This window comes from Capricornis sumatraensis, chromosome 4 (assembly GCF_032405125.1).
Source record: "Capricornis sumatraensis isolate serow.1 chromosome 4, serow.2, whole genome shotgun sequence".
Classification (NCBI taxonomy): domain Eukaryota; kingdom Metazoa; phylum Chordata; class Mammalia; order Artiodactyla; family Bovidae; genus Capricornis; species Capricornis sumatraensis.
The window spans coordinates 155,398,529-155,416,075 of record NC_091072.1 but is presented as its reverse complement, the minus strand read 5'-3'; the positions used below and the strand labels follow the sequence as shown (position 1 = coordinate 155,416,075).

General features: G+C 54.4%; 1 protein-coding gene across 1 annotated transcript in view; it reads right to left on the bottom strand.

Moving 5' to 3' along the window:
- Positions 1-3,427: 3,427 nt before the first annotated feature.
- FAM83F (family with sequence similarity 83 member F) overlaps positions 3,428-17,547 on the bottom strand; it is a 35,181-nt gene continuing 21,061 nt past the window's right edge. The window contains exons 2-5 of the mRNA XM_068972166.1: positions 13,717-13,884; positions 13,084-13,205; positions 11,561-12,252; positions 3,428-3,477 (exon numbers count right to left, since the gene is read on the bottom strand). Coding sequence (XP_068828267.1) covers positions 3,428-3,477; positions 11,561-12,252; positions 13,084-13,205; positions 13,717-13,884 — 1,032 coding nt within the window. The remainder of the gene's footprint in view (positions 3,478-11,560; positions 12,253-13,083; positions 13,206-13,716; positions 13,885-17,547) is intronic.

The window sequence follows — 17,547 nt, the reverse complement described above, 5'->3', positions numbered from 1 at the left end:
AGAATCTGGGGTCCCAAGTGTTGCAGGCAGGAAACCCTGAGCCGGAGGAGCAGACCTGGGTCCGCGGTGACGTGGGACTGTGAACAGTGTCCTCCTGGTCTGAAAAACGCAAGCGGTTAAGAGCTGAGTTGCTTATCACACAACTTTGTGAGGCTCAGTCTCCAGAACGAGAGGCTCCAGGCTCACAATGGGAAAACTTCCTGTTCACTTTGGAAAGGGCCTTTCCCTGAATTTTTCCTTAGTTCAAAACCTGCAGGTGTGGGGCTTCCCTGGTGGTTCAATGGCCAAGATTCTGCCACCCCAATACAGGAGCCGGGGTTCGATCCCTGGTCAGGGAACTAGATCCTATACTGCAACTGAAGATCCTTCCGGGGGGAAAAAAGTCCTGCATGCCGCAACCAAGACCTGGCACAGCCAAGTAAGTAAATAAATATAAAAAAGAAACGAGACCCTGGGGTAACTGAAGCACCTGGCACAGTGACTGGCATATAGGAGGTGTTCATAAGTTAAAAAGAGAAAAAAAAGTCACAGCAAAAAGAAAAAACAGCCCCCACCCCACTTCTGGTCCCATTTCCTCCCTATCTCAAGGCTGCCCTCTTGGTCTAGCCTTTCTATTAGGGTCCATACAGGCACAGAGTAGTGCTGTTGGCTGAGGCCATCTCAAAAGCGCCCCTGAAGGATCAGGGCTAAACAGATCCTGAGAATGGCTGACAAGGGACACTGGGAAGTTTCGCCAAATGTCAAGGGCAAGCCCCCCACCCCCAACCCCCGTGCAGGGGGCCCACCTTCTTGCTCCAATGGGGCGAGGCCTCAGACCTCAAGGGCCTCTGCTGCCCCCACGAGGTTGGCCTCTCAGGGGGCTGTGCCGGTTGGTGGCACTCAGTTTACAGACACTGCACTCTGACAGTGGGCAGCTTGGCAATCGGGGTGAGGTGGGGGCCACGAAGCCAGGCCCCGCACCCAGAGCGCTGTTTCTTCCCCATTCCTCCCAGAGACCTTCTGACGTCACCAGCCTTCTGGAAGCTGCTGCAGAGGGACCAAGGGCATGATCCATCCTTGAACTTGCCGTCCAACTGGGAAGGCCAGATGTCCCCTTGAGATTTGATGACAGAGGGGATATTTCACCAAGTGTGCACAAATACTGGAACCGAGAAGCTGAGAGGCAGAATGGAAGGGCTGAAGCTCAGGCAGACAAGCTGCTTTTAGGACTCCAGGGTCCTCAGCCATGAGCCCGGCTCACCCGAACCTCTGTAAGGACGGGGAGAGGTGTCCCGTCACAGGCCAGGGTTCTTCCCAGGACATTGCGCTGCGTCCTCCTCAACACGTGGTCTCCCACCCCGCCTGGCTTCTCTGAAGAGAGTGAGAACCACCCTGGGCTGGCTCAGCGAGAAGCTGGGGCAGGACGGACAGCCTGGCTCAAGGCTGCAGAGGGGGACTTCCAGTCTGGAGCCTCCTGCATGTCAGGGGAGGGGAGGGAACTGGGCCTGCTTTGGGTGGGAGACAGGAAAAAGATTTGGTGGGCTTAGCTCAGCTAGTAAAGAATCCGCCTGCAGTGAGAGGGGCCTGGGTTCAATCCCTGGGTTGGGAAGATACCCTAGAGAAGGAAAAGGCTACGCACTCCAGTATTCTGGCCTGGAGAATTCCCTGCACTGGATAGCCCATGGGGTCGCAAAGAGTCGGACACGACTGAGCGACTTTCACTTTCACTTCTTCTCGTAGGGGAGGTACGGCAGCCCTTGGCGCAATCGCTTAGGAGCCAGTCCCTTCCTCTGGCCTCCAGAGGTGTCCACTCTGCCCACCAAGGGCGCTCTCTCCCCACAGACACCTTGAGCTGAGGTGTAGCCCCCTCCCTGCTCCTCTCCCCTCTAGAACAAGCAGGGCCATGTCGCCAGGGCTTGGTGCATAAGGAAACAGTTCCCAGGAAGTGTTTAATCCTCACACAAGCTCAGGGAGTGGGGGGATCAGGTCCCTCAGCCCCCTACCCACCTCGGGAACCAGGTCCTCCCTTCCTTCCCCTGCCCCTCCTCCCGCCCCACTGGGAGGCCAGGCTCCTCTCAGAGGATGCTCAGGGCTCCCCTTCTCCCCCTGCTGGTGTCTACGCCACCCGAGCACCTGGACCCTCCCCAAGGTGCTGCCGGTGCCCAGGGTTTTGCAGAAGGAAAGAGGTGAGGACAAGAGTCTGGCTCAGAAGTAGGAAGCTGGGAGAGGCTAAGCGTGGTGCTTTCGCAGTTGCTGTAGCCCTGGGCTCTCCAGGCCCCCCAGCAACCCGGCCCGAGGCGGGGCCAGCTCAGCCCCTGTGGTCCGGCAGTTTCTCTGCTGTCCACTCCCCACTCCACTCTGGCTCTCTGCAGATCTGCTCAGTCACACATATGAAGAGAAGGCGGTATGCGATTTTCAGCTGGTCTTCCTGGCCTGGCATTGTGGCATTTAGGCCAGGGCTCTTCGAAGCCAGGGAGGCTGAGGTGCCTCAGTACAGTCTGGCTTTGGTAGGAGGCCAAGGCTGGTTTTGGCCAATGTGTAACTACAGAAGGCACGTACATCTTGGCTGGTGAGGGGGACCAAGGGCCAGCCCTGGGTTCTGGGGTGGAGGGAAGGCAAACACTCCTGAAGATGGGCCCAGCCTCCCACACCACCAGAGCATCAGCCAGGGTCTCCCTGCTTTGGGGCTGCAGATCAAGGCACAGAAGGGGAGGAGGGCCTCAGGTAAAGGCCCTCGGGGAACCACCACATTGGCTTGCAGCAGCCAAGGAGAACTGGACCATTCAGGATGGTGCTGGGGAGGGAAAGGAGACCCCAGCACAAGGGCTCTCAAAATGGCAGGGTCAAATTCTGCCCTCAATCCACGCAGAGTCTAGAGTAGGAGCCTGCAAGGACAGGCCAGGAAGGCCTCAGCCCCCAGCCCCCAGCCATCCTCGCTGAGTCTCCCACCTTGAGTTCAGAAGCTTGAGTGAGACTGGGTTTCTGGCTCAGAGCCCTGTCCTCATCCCTTCTATTCCACCAGACCTCTTGGGGAACCAGCAGCACCAGGGAGCCTAGGGAAGGAGAGGCTGGGGAACTGGAGCTGCCCCGGAGAGCCCATCACATTCAGGTATAAAGATGTAGGCTCACCCCACCTGGGGCCTGCAGGGCAAGGCTGGCCCAGGGGAGGCAGCGGGCTGGGCATAAGGAAGAGCAGATGGTAGTGAAGCTTCCACTTCATGTAAACAAGGGGTGAGCCTGCCTGGCCACGACAGCCTTGTGGAGGCATGCAGCTGACTTGAGATGCTGAGGATCCTCACATCCGGGATGCAGGGTCCCAAGGCCAGGATGGAGGCTGCTGGGGTGGAAGGCCAGTAGGCTCCAACGTGCAAACTGGCGCAGGGTTTGAGCTGTGTCTCCACAGGACAGGACAGGGCGTCCACAGGTCCTCCGACAGCTGGCTCGCGGCTCAGGAGATCACGCAATTGCTGTTCTTGGCAGGACTGGGACTGCCTTTACCTGCAGAGACAAGGGACACAGGTGAGGGGCTGTGGGCGAAGCACTCACTGGGCTGGCCTCCAGCGCCTCTCCTGTGCACTGCCCACACCTCAAATTTGGGTGCTGGGGTCACTGTCTCCCTCCCAACCTATTGAAACCAGCTCACAGGATCCTTAGGAAAGCAAAACGAAAGGTCCTGTCCTGATGTCCTTATGCAGACCACCTCTGGTTGGGACATCAAGGGATCTGCCGTCTCCTGGCCTCAGCAGGGTGGTTTGTGCATGCGTGCTCAGTCATGTCTGACTCTTTGTGACCCCATGGACTATAGCCCGCCAGGCTCCTCTGTCCATGGAATTCTCCAGGCAAGAATACTGGAGTGGGTTGCCATTTCCTACTCCAGGGGATCTTCCTGACCTAGGGATTGAACCTGCGTCTCCTGCGTTGGCAGGTGGGTTCTTCACTGCCGAGCCACTCTGGAAGCCTCAGCAAGGTGGTTCACCAGGAGCGAATACTCTACGCAGCATCGCAGTCTCACAAGCGCGACCACAGTCACTTTCGTGAATCCCTGGGGTGGCACTGCTGGGACAGGGTGTCCTCTGCCCAACCTGATAGTGGGGGCAGTGGGGCCAGCAGCCCCCAGAGCTGGCAGGGCCTATGCCAGCGCCTGGCCTGCATGGTGGCACAGACCCCAGGCTTAGGGGGCACAGGGAACACCTTTCATCAGGAGGAAAGAAGGGGGAGCGAGGCACAGCTCTCCTCTTCCCAGGCCCCTTCCATGCGCTTCCACTGCCTTTACCTCCCAGGCGGAGGCCAGCTGGGTTCCTGCCCTCAGACCAGCATTCCGTTGCTGCGAGGAGCCCTCCTGGGGTGCTGACTGCCTCTGTTCTTTTTCCTCTGGTTCCTCTCCACACTGCCAGGGCCAGAGTCGTCTCCTGGGGCTCACACCACCTTCCTGTATCACCTCAGCTGTGAATTTCAGGGAGGTGGCGTTGGCCTCCTCTCCTGGGCCATTAGCAAGAATGACGCTGAACAGGTCTGAGTAGAGCCCTTCCCCTGCCTAGCTGGGTGGGACCCAGGCCTTGGGACTCTCTGAGGGTCCAGCTGAGCCTCCCTGGAGGCCATCTGAGAGCAGGTGGAGCACTAAGGAGGTGGGAGGGGAGGCGGACGACAGTCCACCAGCCTGTGGCTCCAAGGGGCCCAAAGCTGGGTGGTCCTCCAGTCTCCATCCTCCTGGGTTGCTGAGGCTGCCTCTAGGGCCCTCCGTGTCGCACAGTCCCATCACTTTGTCCACTGCTGCACCAGGAACTTAGCACAGTGTCTGGCACAGAGCAGACAGTGCACAGATATACAGTGGCTGAAAACAATGAACAATTGGGTAGAGGCAAGCTACACACATTCAGTTCAGTTCAGTTCAGAGCTCAGTCGTGTCCAACTCTTTGCGACCCCATGAACCGCAGCAGCCTCCCTGTCCATCACCACCTCTCGGAGTCCACCCAAACCCATGTCTATCGAGTTGGTGATGCCATCCAACCATCTCATCCTCTGTCATACGCTTCTCCTCCTGCCCTCAATCTTTCCCAGCATCAGGTCTTTTCAAATGAGTCAGCTCTCTGCATCAGGTGGCCAAAGTATTGGAATTTCAGCCTCAACATCAGTCCTTTCAATTATTATTCAGGACTGATTTCCTTTAGGATGGACTGGTTGGATCTCCTTGCAGTCCAAGGGACTCTCAAGAGTCTTCTCCAACACCACAACTCAAAAGCATCAGTTCTTCTGTGCTCAGCTTTCTTTATAGTCCAACTCTCACACCCATACATGACCACTGGAAAAACCATACCCTTGATTAGACGGACCTTTGTTGACAAAGTAATGTCTCTGCTTTTGAATATGTTATCTAGGTTGGTCATAACTTTCCTTCCAAGAAGTAAGCGTCTTTTAATTTCATGGCTGCAATCACCATCTGCAGTGATTTTGGAGCCCAGAAAAATAAAGTCACCCACTGTTTCCCCATCTATTTGCCATGAAGTGATGGGACCGGATGCCATGATCTTCGTTTTCTGAATGTTGAGCTTTAAGCCAACCTTTTCACTCTCCTCTTTCACTTTCATCAAGAGGCTCTTTAGTTCTTCTTCACTTTCTGCCATAAGGGTGGTGTCATCTGCATATCTGAGGTTATTGATATTTCTTCCAGCAATCTTGATTCAGTTTGTGCTTCTTCCAGCCCAGCGTTTCTCATGATGTACTCTGCACAGAAGTTAAATAAGCAAGGTGACAATATACAGCCTTGACACACTCCTTTTCCTATTTGGAGCCAGTCTGTTGTTCCATGTCCAGTTCTAACTGTTGCTTCCTGACCTGCGTACAAAGTTTCTCAAGAGGCAGGTCAGATGTTCTGGTATGCCCATCTCTTTCAGAATTTTCCAGTTTATTGTGATCCACACAGTCAAAGGCTTTGGCATAGTCAATAAAGCAGAAATACATGTTTTTCTGGAACTCTCTTGCTCTTTCCATGATCCAGCGGATGTTGGCAATTTGATCTCTGGTTCCTCTGCCTTTTCTAAAACCAACTTGAACATCAGGGAGTTCACGGTTCACGTATTGCTGAAGCCTGGCTTGGAGAATTTTAAGCATTACTTTACTAGTGTGGGCTGCTGCTGCTGCTAAGTCGCTTCAGTCGTGTCCGACTCTGTGCAACCCCATAGACGGCAGCCCACCAGGCTCCCCCGTCCCTGGGATTCTCCAGGCAAGAACACTGGGGTGGGTTGCCATTTCCTTCTCCAATGCATGAAAGTGAAAAGTGAAAGTGAAGCTGCTCAGTCAGGCCGACTCTTAGTGACCCCATGGACTGCAGCCTACCAGGCTCCTCCATCCATGAGATTTTCCAGCCAAGAGTACCGGAGTGGGTTGCCATTGACTTCTCCTACTAGCGTGTGAGATGAGTGCAGTTGTGCGGTAGTTTGAGCATTCTTTGGCATTGCCTTTCTTTGGGATTAGAATGAAAACTGACCTTTTCCAGTCCTGTGGCCACTGCTGAGTTTTCCAAATTTGCTGGCATATTGAGTGCAGCACTATCATAGCATCGTCTTTCAGGATTTGAAACAGCTCAACTGGAATTCCATCATTTCCACTAGCTTTGTTCGTAATGATGCTTTCTAAGGCCCACTTGACTTCACATTCCAGGATGTCTGGCTCTAGGTGAGTGATTATACCATTGTGATTATCTGGGTCATGAAGATCTTTTTTGTACAGTTCTTCTGTGTATTCTTGCCACCTCTTCTTAATCTCTTTTGCTTCTGTTAGGTCCCTACCATTTCTGTCCTTTATCGAGCCCATCTTTGCATGAAATGTTCCCTTGGTATCTCTAATTTTCTTGAAGAGATCTCTAATCTTCCTCATTCTATTGTTTTCCTCTATTTCTTTGCATTGATCACCGAGGAAGGCTTTCTTATCTCTTCTTGCTGTTCTTTGGAACTCTGCATTCAAATGGGTATATCTTTCCTTTTCTGCTTTGCTTTTCACTTCCCTTCTTTTCCCAACTATTTGTAAGGCCTCCTCAGACAACCATTTTGCTTTTTTGCATTTCTTTTGCTTAGGGATGGTCTTGATTCCTTTCTCCTGTACAATGTCATGAACCTCCATCCATAGTTCATCAGGCATTCTGTCTATCAGATCTAGTCCCTTAAATCTATTTCTCACTTCTACTGTACAGTCATAAGGGATTTGATTTAGGTCATACCTGAATGGTCTAGTAGTCATCTCTACTTTCTTCAATTTCAGTCTGAATTTGGCAATAAGGAGTTCATGGTCCGAAGCTACGTAAGGGTTCATGCCAATACTAACAGCAAGAGCATCTACAGTGGCCTCAATGGATGGTGGCTGGGTGACGTATGTGCCTTCACCCATGGAGATGGTGACGGAAGCCCTGGCCGGGCCCAAGAGAAACCAGCAGGGCAGGAGATTCTGACATCTGCCAGTGGGACTGAGGACACCTGCTTCTTTGCTAGAGCCCAGTGGGATTAGCTCCTTGAAGGATCCTCAATCAGCTCCCCTCATCTGTGCCACATGACCGAGGCCCTGGCTGGTAACGGTGCTCAGGTTTATGGAATCAGAGCGCAGTCTGAGAACATCAGCTGAGGCCTGACCTCAGGTTTGCTGTGGTTTAGTCACTAAGTTGTATCCAACTCTTTGTGACCCCACAGACTGTAGCCCACCAGGCTCCTCTGTTCATGGGACTTTTCAGGCAAGAATACTGGAGTAGGTTGCCATTTCCTTCTCCAGGGGATTTTTCTGACTCAGGGATTGAACTTGCGTCTCCTGACTTGGCAGGCAGATTCTTTACCTCTGAGCCACAGGGGAAGCCCTCCTGAGCTCAGGTCTGACACTTAGTGTTGAAACTCCATCTTGACAAGACAGCTGTTGAGGAGGCTCACCCTGGAACTGGAGGCCTGGCCCCTTAAGGATCTCTGAACCCTGGCACTCTGAAGACTGGCATTTACCCAGTCTTCCATCCCACACAGGGGACCAGACCGCCACCTGGAAAATGACCCAGGCAAATCTGAAATCTGGGAGCCCAGCGAGCACAGCCCTAGGAGCCAGCCCACACTGCCAGCCAGGGTGGCCCATCCACGCGTGAATCAGGGGACCAGGGAGAGCCCTGGAGAGGGCTGACTGCACCTGTGGCTGCAGTCACTGCAGGGAACTCTGGGAACCAAAGCCGGGCTCTGGACTTCCCTGGTGGCCCACAGGTTAGTTAAAACTCTGTGCTTCCAGGGCAGGGGTTGTAGATTCGATCCCTGGTCGGGGAAGCTGGGATCCCACATGCCGTGCAGTGCAACAACCAAAAATAATAATAAATTTAAAAGCCTGGGTTCAGGGGCCCTTGGAAGAGGGTGACCCAGAGGCACTCTCCTCTTCCTCTGCACCTCTGGGCACTTGGGGGAGAGTCAGCCACGTGTCCAGGCCTCTGGCCCTTCCAAACTGCCTTTAAAGACGGAGGGAAGATGCCTACCCTAACCTTCCAGAGACCGCATGACGCTTTGTGTGAGGCCCTGGGAAGCAGGAGGCTTGCGGCCCTTTTCTCCTTCGTGGCCGTGGACACAGGACCTCGCCTCTCTGCACCTCTGGGGTCTCGCCTGTAAAACGACGCCATCAGGCAGGGCGGCCACGTGAGGGTGTTCAGCGTCGTGTCCACCCAGCACACTCCAGGTGCCCAGCCCAAGCCTGTGCCTCCCTTCCTCCTCTTACCCTGCTGCACAAAAGTGCTGGCCGTGTCCCAGGGACTTCTCCAGGGGGACTAAGGGTGGGGGGCTTCAGGACGCCACCTGGAACCTCCTCCCCCGACCCAGCAGCCCCTGAGGGCAGAGCCTTGCCACTGGATCTGCGGCTCCGAGGGCCTCTGCGTGGGACAACCCTCAGACAACACTGCTTAAAATGCAGATTTCTGAGCCCAGCCCGGCGGGACCGACTCCTCTCACTTTTCACCAGGATTTCCAGTGACTGCGGTCCCCTGAGGTGGGGTCTCTGCCCCAGAATCCGGAGCTCCTGGACGGGCACAGGTGGCCGGCTCAGGGAAGATGCTGACAGGCGCCAATCGCAGGGCCAAGGAAAGGGCGCTCGGCTTCCACCACTAGAGGGAGCTGTGGACCTTCAAACCACCGGGCCGCCCGCAGCGGGCCGGCCAGACCTGAAGGAAGGGATTTCAGAAGGCTCTCCCCGGGGCCCGCACGTGGGTGTGCAAAACCCTGCACGCTGTTTGACAACTGTATACTTCTTATCAAGCAGTTTTACAGGCTGTCAGCTCTCAGCCTTCCTGTTTTTCTCTCTTTCCCCCACTCTGTCATCGGCCTGGGCTTTCTCCCTTGACAAGAGGGCAACAGAGACAGAAAGGACGGAGTCAGAACCAGAGCTCAAAAAGGGGCCTCTGGACCAGCCCCCTCTCCGACCCCACAGGCTCAACCCCTGTCTCCTCTTCTCAGCCAGGAAGCAGCCCTAGGAGGTGAGAGGGTGTGCACCGGCTTTGGGGAGCCAGGCACTGGGAGCCGAGACCCATCCGATAGCTGTTCTGGTGATGCTGTCAGTGCTCACTGGAGGAGCGGGGTCCTTTCTTTGGAGGGACCCAGGGAGCAGCTAACGTGATTTCCTCCCTGATGGCAGTTCCACGCATGCTAGGATTGCTAGTTCCAACATCAGGGACCCCCGTCTGTCGGTAACCTGACCCTCTGGCACGTGAAGTCCTGCTAATAAGCTTTTGCTGCCTGACAGGAGGCACTAAGCCAGTCAAACATTTGTGAGGCTGGAGGCCACCCAAAGGGGCTTTGGAGAGAGGAGTCTGTTCTTCCTGCCCTGCCTTCCAGAGGAAAGGCCTCACGAGGGGCTTGAATTCCAGGTCCTCAGGGCTGGCTGCCTGCCAGGCGTGCAGACACTGCTGGATGAGGCCGCTCTGCGTGTCCCCTAAGGGGCGAAGCGGGACTACTGTAATCTTGCTAGACATCCCTGGTATGGGCCGCTGCACTCTTGCCCTTCTCTGTCTCTGGTTCTCTCTCTGGGTTTCAGGCACTCGGAGGCAGAGCTGGTACAGGGCCTGGTCCCCGGCTGCTTGGCTGGCTACTGGCACCCCGTGAAAACACTCAAGAGGGCAGCAGCATCAGTGACTGTCCAAGTCATCCAAGCAGGGGCACCTGATGCTGAGATTCACTAAAGGAAACAGGAAATGAGAAGATGATGGCCTTTTGTTTCTATGGAGACAGCACTTCGGGGTGAGGGGCTGAAGGAAGAGAAAGCTTCTATTTCACCTCCAGTCAGGACGTGGCAAACGGTCCCTTTTGTGGTTGGGCCTGCCCCTCCCCTTCCCTTCCCTGCCAGGTGTTCACCATGGCAACCCTTCTTCCAAACAAGAAGTGCAGAGCAGCAGCAGCAGCATCTGGTGTCGGGGGAGCCAGGGAGCCCCAGGGGGATGGGACAGGCCCAGCTCCCCCTCCCTGGCCGGACACGGGCCCTGGCCTGGCTTTGTGTCCTGGCCCCACTACCACTTCCTGTGCCACGTCATTCACCTCTCCGAGCTTCCATCTGTCACCTCTGTGGTGGTTCTGAGAGCCAAGTAAGAGAGGCCGCGGCCCATGGAGGTGCTCAATAAATGCTTCCTGGCTGGGTGTAACTCTAGCCCTGGCACTGCTGTTGTGCCCAAATTCTCGGACTCTCCAGGCCTGTCCCAACTCTAAGAGGCACAGACTGAGTGCGTAAGGCTCTGCACCAGAGCTGGAGTGTCAATGGAGGGGAAGACCTGCACTCCAGCCAGGGTCAGGTCAAAGCCAGGGCCTCGAGGGGACCCAGGAATCCTGGAACCCAAGGCCTTGCCATCACCCGCCTGACCAGCCAGGGAGCCAGGGCTCACTGCTGCAAAGCCCCACAGCCTGGAAGGAGGGAAAAATCCCAACACGGAAACCCCTTCAATCCCAGAGATGCTGACATGAGAAAAGGAGCTGGCAGCGGCCCTGCTGTCCCCACCAGCCAGGAAAGGCCACTCCGGAGACCATTCCAGAGCTCCCCCCCCACCAGAAAGATACCACCAGCAGGGACAATCTCCCCCAGAAGTAAGCAGCATGGCGAACGCCACTTCTCAAATGAACAAAGGGAGAAGCCACGTCCAGCTTTTACAAAAGAAGTGAGGAAGAGTGGGTCAGGGCATTGGTGGGGTGTGTCTGTCCAGGACAACACCTGATCCGGAGAGGAACGAGAAGCTGAGGAGGAGCTCTAGGTTCCGAGGCAGTTTACGGTGGAGATGCTTCCCCGGCCTGTGGTACTAGTAACAAGAGCTTCCCGACGACTCCTGTGCCCAGCACTGTCCTGAGCACTTCATGTCCTCGGAGCAGCTGGGCCGGGCAGGCTCACTCTCCCCCGCCTTTGGAGAAGGGGAACCTGGAGCTCTGATGTGCAGTACTGGCCCAGGCCACATGCAGGCAGAGGCCAGAGCGGGACGGGGACATGAGAATGGTGGGGCCCAGAGCTCTATGCTCTCCTGCCTGGAGGCGGCTACTAGAGCAGGGTTGGAGGCGTGGGGAGCCTTGGGGATGGTGGTGGGGTTGGGGGACGGCGAGACACAACTCACCTGAGATGTTGGCACTGGAGCCCTCATTGGGCCTCTTCCCTGTCATAAACTCCGCTTCGGCCAAGGCCTTGGGGGAAAGGGCGCTGGCTGTGCCGTTGGGTGCCGCAGGCCTCTTGGACCGTAGGCTGAAGATCCTGCTGCCAAAGCGCCTGCCCTCCTTGGCCAGGGTGGCCTCCCCGTTGGCAGCTTCTCCCTTGCCGTGTCGGGCAAGGGCTTCTCGGGGTCTGGACTTCAGGTCCGTGTGCAGGTGGGAGACCCCCCGGGCATCCCTCCGACTCAGATCTCCCAGGGGCAGCGGCTCCACGGGGGGCAGCACCTGCTCCAGGGTGGCCAGGTCGTGCAGGAAGCTCTCCAGGCGCCGGGCCGATTCGCCCTTGCCACCCTCCTCCTGCCCCTCGGCACAGCCGCTGGCCTCCTGCTGCTGCCGGGCAGCCCAGCGCATCATCTCCCCAGGCGGGGGCCGGCTGCCCGCCACCAGGGCGTACTTGGGGTTGATCAGCTTGCGCGCCACGGTGGAGGAGTAGTGGAGGCCGGGCCTGCCAGCGCCTCCTGCCAGGCCCAGCTGCTGGTACAAGTTCACCTCCTCAGAGATGGCGTACAGCTCCCGGAACTCCACGTCAAAGGGCTCCACGTGCTGCCCCGTCAGGAGGAGGAGGAGGTTCCTGTCCACGTGGGAGGAACTCCAGGTGAAGCTAGAACACGGGGATGGAAAAGCAGGACACATGATACCCGGGGCTGCAGCCTCGCCCCGCCAGCCGCCGCCTGGCTAGCCCACCTCAGCACCCCTGCCGCCCAGCCCGACCCGATCCACCAGGCGATCCAGCGGACGCCTTGCTGCCTTTGTGCCAGCTGTTTTCCCTCCACAGACCCAAATACTCCCTCGGGTCCAGGTCTTGGCCTCACGTGCAGTAACGCAGGCAGTGGGTGCAGGGCGAAGGCGAGAAACGTCAGGCCTGGATCCAAACCTGCCTTCTGCCCTGGCTGCCTTGTAAAACGGGGCTCGTGAGGCGTGTGGTCAGAGCTGTTGTGAGGCTACAGTCCAACAGCGTATACAGAAGGCTTCTCAGTTCCTGGCACAAACATACATTTAAAAGTAGAATCTGCAGCTGCCACTACTGTTACTAGCATTTCATTTCTTATTAGTTCTTCTCTGAATTTTTAGAACACACGGCATCCGCAAGGCACCATACTTTAACCAGGTAAGAGGGCTGATGCCATTTATTAATTGCTCCATCTGCCGGGGTCTTCTTCCAGCCTCAAAATGCAACCTGTTGTTGTGGACCGTGGAAGGCAGGCAGTACTGAATGGTTAACAGAAGTTGACCGTCTTTCTTGAATAGTCCATCAGCCAGAGAGTTTGAGGGAAGGGGTTGGCGGGGGGGTTATTCCTTGCCATCAGAATAGACAGTGGGTCTTAGACTTATAACACTTAAGACCGTGGAGGCTCCAGTCCAGCATCCTTCTGAACATGAACATTTCTGACCAAGAACAAAGACCACCTCCCTCAACCAGGGCCCAACTCACCTGAAGGATCCAGTGGCTACTTTGTCCCCATCTACCATGAGGAACTTTGATGACAGGGTCCCCTTGATCTTCCCCATGGGCGTGTAGAAGCCCACACCTGTCACAGAGCGGACACGGATGTTCTGTCGGGAAGAGAAGGGTGCTGTCACTCAGGCTGGGAGCCTAGAAGCTCTGTGCCGAGTATCTTCTTGGGCAGAGGACCAGCCCTCTTGTCCGCAGGGTCCTGCCTGCTGGCCCCTATCTGCATTTGACTCTGCTTCCTAAGGCCCGAGGAGGTCAGCAAGTCTTGCTTTGGGCATGGACAGGCCCAGGGAAACCCTGGTCTGCTCTCAAAGCTCCTCAGCAGAGAAACACAGCCCTACCTTCAACCCTGACAGTGACTTTGCGGGCTGAGCACCCAGGACTGGGCCAGAGCCTCCCCACTCAGCTTCAGCAGCCTTGGGATAAAGTGTTAAGCTGGGCGTGCAGTTTAGGGTTATCAGTTCATGAGGCAAGGTTTCAGACAGAGGGCACGGGGCTGGCAGTGCTGCTCACCTGGACCCCTGAACTGGGGAGCAGGCCGAGGAAGGGGCAGAGGGGGTCTCCATCCTACTTCCTTCCCAACCCCCGCCCTGCCCCAGGGGCACAACTTACGCGCACACGGAAGTCAGGGAGCTCCAAGCCCTGACACATCTCCAGGAAGGAGCTCACACCCGCCTCGTCCAGGATGACATATACGGGGACCCGGCGCTTGGAGGCGGCGTCCACAATGTCTTGGAAGATCTCGCCATCAGTGAAGAGGTCCATGACCACAGCAACAACCTGGGCAGGAACGGGCGCTGGTAAGGCATGGGGCGACTGCACCTCTAGAGAGTCACGCTGTGGCCTGCAGAGGACCAGTGGGGCTGGGCTAAGTGGTGCCCAAGAGTCAGAAATGCCATCTGCACCAAGCTCCCCCCACAACCTCTGAACACAACTGAGCAGGAGGGGGGCGCTCTGCTCCGGGAAATGAAGATGGTGTGGAGGGTGCTGGCCACGCGTCCTTGACAAATCCCCACTGCCTACCCTGGGGGTTTCCCAGCAGCCCTTCAGAAGCCATATCGGGGGAGATCTAGGAGGCTGAGGAGAGCTGGTCCTGACGTCCTTGGGAAACAAGCAGGCTCAAAAGGCTGCAGTCACGGATGCGTAGGACGGACCATCTCCGCAAGCTGCAGATCTGCTCAGATACGACTTTCTCTGCAGACCTGAGTGCTTTGATGTCCCTGCAGCTGTGCAAAGCCCTGCGCTTCCCTGAGCACAGATTCAGGCAGAGCTCCAGTTGGCTCAGGCTCCCTTAGCCTCCAGGGATCCAGCCATCCTGCTCCATCCACAAAACAAGGGCCCTGCCTCTGCTGGCTGCGTAGTCACTAAATCTCGTCTGACTCTTATGACCCCATGGACTGGAGCCCACCAGGCTCCTCTGTCCGTGGGATTCTCCAGGCAAGAATACTGGAGTGGGGTGCCATTTCCTTTGCCAGGGATCTTCCCGACACAGGGATCAAATCCAGGTCTCCTGCACTGCAGGCCGATTCTTTACCTTCTGAGCCATGACTTCCAGAAGTCAGTCTTGATTAGTCATCTTGAGAAGGAAGGCCTTCTGCAGCCGGAGGCAGCTTTGCCTTTCTTACCTCAGCCGCCTCACCTTCCTACACAAACAAACTTTGTTCCAGGACTTCCCTGGCAGCCCAGTGGATAAGACTCTGTGCTTCCACTGTAGGGGGCACTGGTTTGATCCCTGGTCAGGGAACTAAGATCTTGAATGCCATGTGGTCAAACAAACAAACAAAAAACCCTTCTTCCACCCCAGAGGCAGGGTTTTCTTGCTGGCCCCAAGTGCTGTGTACGTGATGCAGACGAAGGGCATGCTTTGGGGTCAGAGAAATCTGATTATAACCACTTCCCATTTCTGTAACCTTAGGTAAGTCCTTTAACCTTGATGAGCCTCTGTTTCTTCATCTGCCAAGTGTAGATACTCGGTACCTGGTACATTTGGCATCAAGATTAGAAATGACATCTGTAAGCATCAAACGCAGTGCCTCAATAAATGGTAACCACCGTGTGATCGAAGGAGGCTGCTCATGGTTGTAACTGAATGCCCGAACTCTGAAGTCGGGCAGACCAGGCCTGCTACACCAATGCCACTGCTGACTCATCGGTGCCCAGCTTCCTTGGCAGCAAAATGGAGCTAATAGTAGCACTTGTCTCAAAGGGCTGTTGAGAAGGCTTAGAGAAGTAAACTGTGAAAGCATTTAGCAAAGTGCCTGGCACATGTGAAACTCAGTAAGTGTATCCTCCGTCCCCATGACCTTCACGTGTACTCTGCCATCATCTTTCCTTCTAAAGACCACCCCCGACACCATTTATGCAATGCTAGAGAAGGCTCTTCTTAGCACCTACGTTAACTGTTTTTTAACAGTATAATTGCTTTGGGTTTCCTTGATGGCTCAGACAGTAAAGAATCTGCCTGCTAACGTAGGAGACCAGGGTTCAATCCCTGGGTCAAGGAGAACCTCAGGAGCAGGGCATGGCAACCCACTCTACTATTCTTGCCTGGAGAATTCTATGGACAGAGGAGCCTGGCAGTCTACAGTCCATGGAGTTGCAGAGTCAGACATGACCGAGCAACTCACACACACACACACACACACACACACACACACACACATACACACACACACACACAATTGCTTTGCAGTGTTGTGTTAGTTTTCGCTGTACAACAACGTGACTCGGCTACATGTATCTCTCGAGCCTTCCTCCCACCAGCCTCCCATCCCATCCCTCTAGGTCATCAGAGCACTGACCTGGGCTTCCTGTGCTAGACAGCAGTTCCTGTTAGCTGTCTATTTTACACATGGTAGTGTATATATGTGAATACTCTCTCAATTCGTCCCACCCTCTCCTTCCCTACTGTGTCCACAAGTGCTCTGCATTTAATACTCAAGCATTCATATAAGTAACATTTGCTGAGCCCCACTGGCAGAGGGAGGACCTAAAGACAAATAAACCGTAGTCTCTAACCTCAAGGGGTTAATCCAGTTGGAATTATAAGACATCCACACAGAATAATATGACATAAGAGGAAACGAGATAAACGCCTTACAAGATGCACAAATGACACACGGTGAGAGTTCAAAGGGGGAGGGGGAGGGAGAGAAGGAGGGATTGGGGGGCGCAGTTGAGAGATTACTTTCAGTCAGGGGAGACAAGAAAGGTTTCCCCAAGGAAGCTGAAAACTGAAGAATGGGCAGCCTTGGGCACCATGAGAAATGAGCGGAGAATGACCAAGCTGGGAAGCAGGAAGGGCTGCCACGTGTGGGCCTGCAGGCTGTGCACTGCACACAGGGCTGAGGGGGTGGGTGGGAACTGGGCCTGCCTGAGAAAGAGAGGCCCTTTCCTAATCTGCACACGGGTGCCACCTGGGCCACCAAGGGCCTAGGAGGCGAACATGCCAGGCAAAGGACACAGCACAAGCAAAGGCCCTGAGGACAGGCACGACTGGCAAAAACAGAGGAGACACAAATAAAATCTGAATGAGAAAAGAAATAGTTATAGCCATATCAGGGCTTCCCTGGTGGTTCTGATGGCAGAGTCTGCCTGCAGTGCGCAAGACCTGGGTTTAATCACTGGGTTGGGAACATCTGCTGGAGAAGGAAAGGGCAACCCACTCCAGTATTCTTGCCTGGAGAATCCCTATGGACAGAGGAGCCTGGCGGGCTACAGTCCATGGGGTTGCAAAGAGTAGGACACGACTGAGTGACTAACAGTTTCATAGACATATTCACTTTTTAAGAAATTCTTACTATTCAAGAAAGGGTAAAAATGGTAAAAAAAAAAAAAAGGGTATAAAAGGGTAAAAAAGAATAGGACTATTTACACACTGATGAATTTGAAAATGAAAATGATATGGAAAAGTCATAAAAGTGAACTAAACGTATCAACTATAGTTTAATTTTTTAAAAAGCATAATCAAGTAAGGTTTATTCTAAAAATGTAAGGATTATTCAATATCAGAAATATATTAATTTATAACATTGATAGCGTAAAGACAGAAAATCATATATTATCTTAAGTTTTAAAAAAAGTATTTGATAACACTAATTATGATTAAAATTCTCAAAAAAACTAGGAATAGAAACTTCCTTATCATGATAAAGGCTAGCTACTAAAAAACCCTCATGAAACATACTTAAAGTTGCATTCCCTTTAAATCCTAAGCAAGTTGAGAATATCACTACTATCACTACTGCTGTTCAACAGAGCTATTCAACGGTGTTGAACAGTTCAGCTGTTGAACTGCTGTTGTACTGTAAGTCCTGAACAATGCCATATGCCAAGAAAAAGAAATGAGCTGGAAGCATTAAAAGAGACAAAACTATGAGTATTTAGAGATGATATTTTTATTAAAAATCCAGTAGGATGCAGAGAAAAACTTTTAGAAGTAAT